Genomic DNA, 4356 nt, shown 5'->3' on the forward strand with positions numbered 1-4356 from the left:
TATCATTATCTGCACACTAGGCATTTTTGTGAAGAGTTAATGGACTGATTCATAAAAAGAGCTGAGAATAGTGGAGGGTACACAATAAGCTTTCCAAAAATACTATGTATTTTATGGAACTGCATGCCATTTCTGTTCCATAGATAACATCACTTGCCCGGATTGTTACAAGATCATCTTAACTAGTCTCCCAGATACAAGCCCCGTCCTATTTTTTGACCTTTCTCTGTAATACAACTGGAATTGATTTTAGTCTTCGTGGATTTTCCTAGGATTTGACTGTTTCTAGATTCTACATCCAAAGCACACCCACACCAAAAATCATGCCGATCCCTGGCATCCTAAGGACACACAGCAGAAAGAACCACCTGGCAAAATGAACTTAGAAACGTCCCCTTGCCTGAAGCCAGGTAAGGAGGTGGGGACATGAGTCAGCTCTGATTTTCTCAGGCTCTGGTGGTCCTCTGGCTGACTCCAGGCATCCTCTTTGCTACAAGAGACTCCCCGTGAACACTGAAAATGGTGTAACGGTGAGGTGGGCACAGCATCTGTGAAACAGCCGCATCAGCCCATGGAAAAATCAGGTGTGTCCTGAGGCCAATAGAAACAAAAGAAATAGCCCAAGATACAGAGAGCCTTTGTCAAGTTCTCTGTGTTCTTCTTACTCTAGTCCTTTTCCCTTTCTCAAGCTGCTCTCTGCCTTCTCCCCACAGCCTGCAAGCAGCCTCGCTTTTCATTTTATTCTCGCGCACCTTCGTTGGATTCTTCCACGTGCGCCCAACGGCACCGCCCAGAGAACGAACTGGATGCGTTGGGCGGGGCGTGCAGCTGCAGCGGAAGTCAGGAGCCTCAGCTCAGGGCTGCGCTCCCAAGCACCAGCGAGCTCCGCAAGGCACGCACTGCTCCCCGCGCCTCTAGCGGACGTCCCTGGAAGGCTGACTCTCAAGGCCACAGTGGCAGGGACACAGGCTATGCCATGAGGTCAGTGAGGACCTGCCTCTCCCCAGGCCGGTCGCTAGTCCTGGCGGTGCTCCTGGTTGACTCTCTTGGCAAGGATTTAATTTTTCACCCTGAGTGGGGCTTTGACTCCTATGAAATCACTATCCCCAAGAAGCTGAGCTTCCGTGGAGGGGAGCAGAGAGCGGCCAGCCACGTGTCCTACCTCCTGCAGGTAAAAGGCAAGAACCGTGTCCTTCATCTGTGGCCCAAGAGGTTTCTGTTGCCTCGGAATCTGCAGGTTTTCTCCTTCACAGAACAGGGGAGACTCTTGGAAGATCACCCTTATGTACCCAAGGACTGCAACTATATGGGCTTGGTTGAAGGAAATCCGGATTCTGAAGCTACCATAAGTACATGCATGGGAGGTCTCCGGGGCATCCTGAAACTTGCTGCCAATCATTACCAAATCGAGCCCCGCAAGGCTTCTTCCCATTTTGAGCACGTGGTATATCTCCTGGAGAAAGAGGAGGAATTTCCGTCTGATTTCTGTGGCTTAACTAATGATGAGCAGATGACCCAGCATGAGAGCATGGCTCTGATACCGGAATTTACTAATTCATATATGCACCAAAAGTACTTGGAATTAGCCCTGGTCTTTGATAATAGTAGGTATTTATATTTGAACTCCAATCTTACTCAAGTCATAAGTGATGCCATTCTTCTGACTTCAATTGCAGACTCTTACTTTCAAGATGTCCGTATGAGAATACAACTATTAGCTGTTGAAGTATGGACAGACAGAAACAAAATAAGACTTAATTTCGGACAGCTATCACAAGTCTTAGGCCAGTTTGTGCAGTACAGGTCACGTGACCTACGTCTTCGGATTCCAGCAGACTGGGCACACCTGTATGTTCACAAAAAGTTTAAGGATGCACTTGCTCATCACTGGGGAAGTGTATGTAGTATGATGCCTTCTGGATCTACAAGTTCTGTGCTAGATAGAAACATCCTTGGCCCCGCCACTTGGACTGCTCATGTTCTGGGCCATAGTGTGGGAATGACCCATGATTATGAATACTGCCAGTGTAAGGGTAGGCATAGTTGTATCATGGGCACTGGACGAACTGGGTTTAGTAATTGTAGTTATGCCGAATTTTATTCACATGTAAGTTCAGGATTAAACTGTCTAAATAATCTCCCAGGCCTAGGCTATGTGGTTAAGAGATGTGGAAACAAAATTGTGGAAGAGAATGAGGAATGTGACTGTGGTTCAGGAGAGGAGTGTGAAGAAGACTGGTGTTGTCGACCAGATTGTAAATTCAAAGAAGGAGCCAGCTGTAGTGCTGGACTTTGTTGTCATAACTGTCGATTTCGTCCATCTGGATACATGTGTCGGGTGGAAGAAAATGAATGTGACCTTGCGGAGTACTGCAATGGGACCTCAGCTTTCTGTCCAAGTGATACTTACAAGCAGGATGGAACCCCTTGCAAGTACAGGTCCCGTTGTGTCAGAAAGGGCTGCCGATCCAGGACTATGCAGTGCCAAAACATTTTTGGGGCTAATGCTTTGGGGGCTCCTCATCAGTGCTATGATGCAGTTAATGTAATAGGTGATCAATATGGGAACTGTGGCATTACAGGAGTTCATAAGTATGAGCAGTGTCCCAAAGAAAGATCCTTATGTGGCAGGCTACAGTGTATAAATGTCGAAACCCTCCCTCATATGCCAGATCACACTATCCTCATATCCACTCACCTGCATGAAGAAAATCTCATGTGCTGGGGCCTTGGCTATCATCTAGCCATGGTACCTATGGGGTTACCTGACCTGGGCGTGATAAATGATGGTACCTCCTGTGGTAAGGAGCGGGTGTGTTTTAATAGAAAATGTGTGAATAGCTCAGTCCTGAATTTTGACTGTTTCCCTGAGAAGTGCAACCACCGAGGAGTCTGCAACAGTAACAGAAACTGCCACTGCCTGTATGGTTGGGCCCCTCCGCTGTGTGAGGAGGTAGGATATGGAGGAAGCATTGACAGTGGGCCTCCAGGACCACTAAGGAAAAACATGCCCATCTCTCTTCAGGTTGTGATTCTTATATTAATGCGCCTTATTTTCTTAATTATCTCAGTGATTGTTGTGTTTTACAGGAAAATCATAGGAATCTAATCCAAAGGGAAAGAAATACCACCCTTTAACCCTGGAGTAGAACAAGGCAGAAAAAGAAAAAAACACCAAAAAAGTAATCAAAAAAGTAATCAGACAATTGACACACTACTTTTATTACACATGGTCATAAATTGAACATGCTTTCATTTATCCAAACCAATCTTCATTCCTCTTTCGATTTATCTCACTTAATTCTTTGAGGTTTTGATAAGGAAATAAATGGTATTCTTTATTTGGAATCAAATCAATGCATTTTGCTTTCCTATTTGACTTTCCCTTTAGTGTCTGTTCAGGTTTTGAATATCCTTAAAAGAATGCCCTGGGAGCTTCTCTGAACACTCACATTGTGAGTTTCATAGAATTACAGTGGATATCAGGGCAAAATCCTGTCTCTCAGTTCCCAGCACACAAAGCCATTGTCTCCCTTTCCCTCTGCCTCCCTCACTGTCATCAATAAAAATCACCTGTGTCTATGCTCCACACTGATCTATAAATATTGATTGCCATATTTTATATATGCTGCTAAGTCACGTCAGTCGTGTCCAACTCTGTGCGACCCCATAGACGGCAGCCCACCAGGCTCCCCCGTCCCTGGGAGTCTCCAGGCAAGAACACTGGAGTGGGCTGCCATTTCCTTCTCCAATGCATGAAAGTGAAAAGTGAAAGTGAAGTCACTCAGTCGTGTCTGACTCTTAGCGACCCCATGGACTGCAGCCTACCAGGCTCCTCCGTCCATGGGATTTTCCAGGCAAGAGTACTGGAGTGGGGTGCCATTGCCTTCTCCGATATTTTATAAATATAAATATAAATATATAAAGTGATAGTTTACCAGGGGAGTCCCTCAGTTAAGGATCTTCCTCTGTTACAGTGACTGTGCGGTTCGCTGTAGCTCTTTAGAAATCAGGTCTCTGACTCAGTGTTTGGGTTGGCCTCAGTTGGGTCGAGGGCTCTAATCTATCATAACTCCTGCATTGTACCACAGTCTACAAATGATGACAGGAGCTGGCAGTATCCTGTGGGCAAGACCCTTAACAGAAGTCTGTGCTTTGGATTTCTGCTTGCAGGGACAAGACTTTTGTGAATGTGTGCTCGGGGACATCTGGCCTTAGGTTTGCCACACCCCTAAAGAGAGCAGAGGGCAATAAGGGATACCTTTCATCCCAAGTACACCCATGTCTGCCTCCAAGCACCCCTCTGCCTGGTGCTTCGGCTGGGAGGAGAGGAGGACTGAGTGGCCCCGTCAGAGG

The 4356-nt window shown here is 46.4% G+C and overlaps 1 protein-coding gene across 1 annotated transcript; it reads left to right on the forward strand.

Moving 5' to 3' along the window:
• The first annotated feature begins 976 nt into the window (after nt 1-976).
• LOC128045744 (disintegrin and metalloproteinase domain-containing protein 30-like) lies at nt 977-3109 on the forward strand. Its single transcript, XM_052638202.1, has one exon. The coding sequence runs from the start codon at nt 977-979 to the stop codon at nt 3107-3109; it is 2133 nt and encodes a 710-aa protein (XP_052494162.1).
• The last annotated feature ends 1247 nt before the right edge of the window (nt 3110-4356 follow it).

Source organism: Budorcas taxicolor, chromosome 3, assembly GCF_023091745.1.
Source record: "Budorcas taxicolor isolate Tak-1 chromosome 3, Takin1.1, whole genome shotgun sequence".
Taxonomy (NCBI): Eukaryota; Metazoa; Chordata; class Mammalia; order Artiodactyla; family Bovidae; genus Budorcas; species Budorcas taxicolor.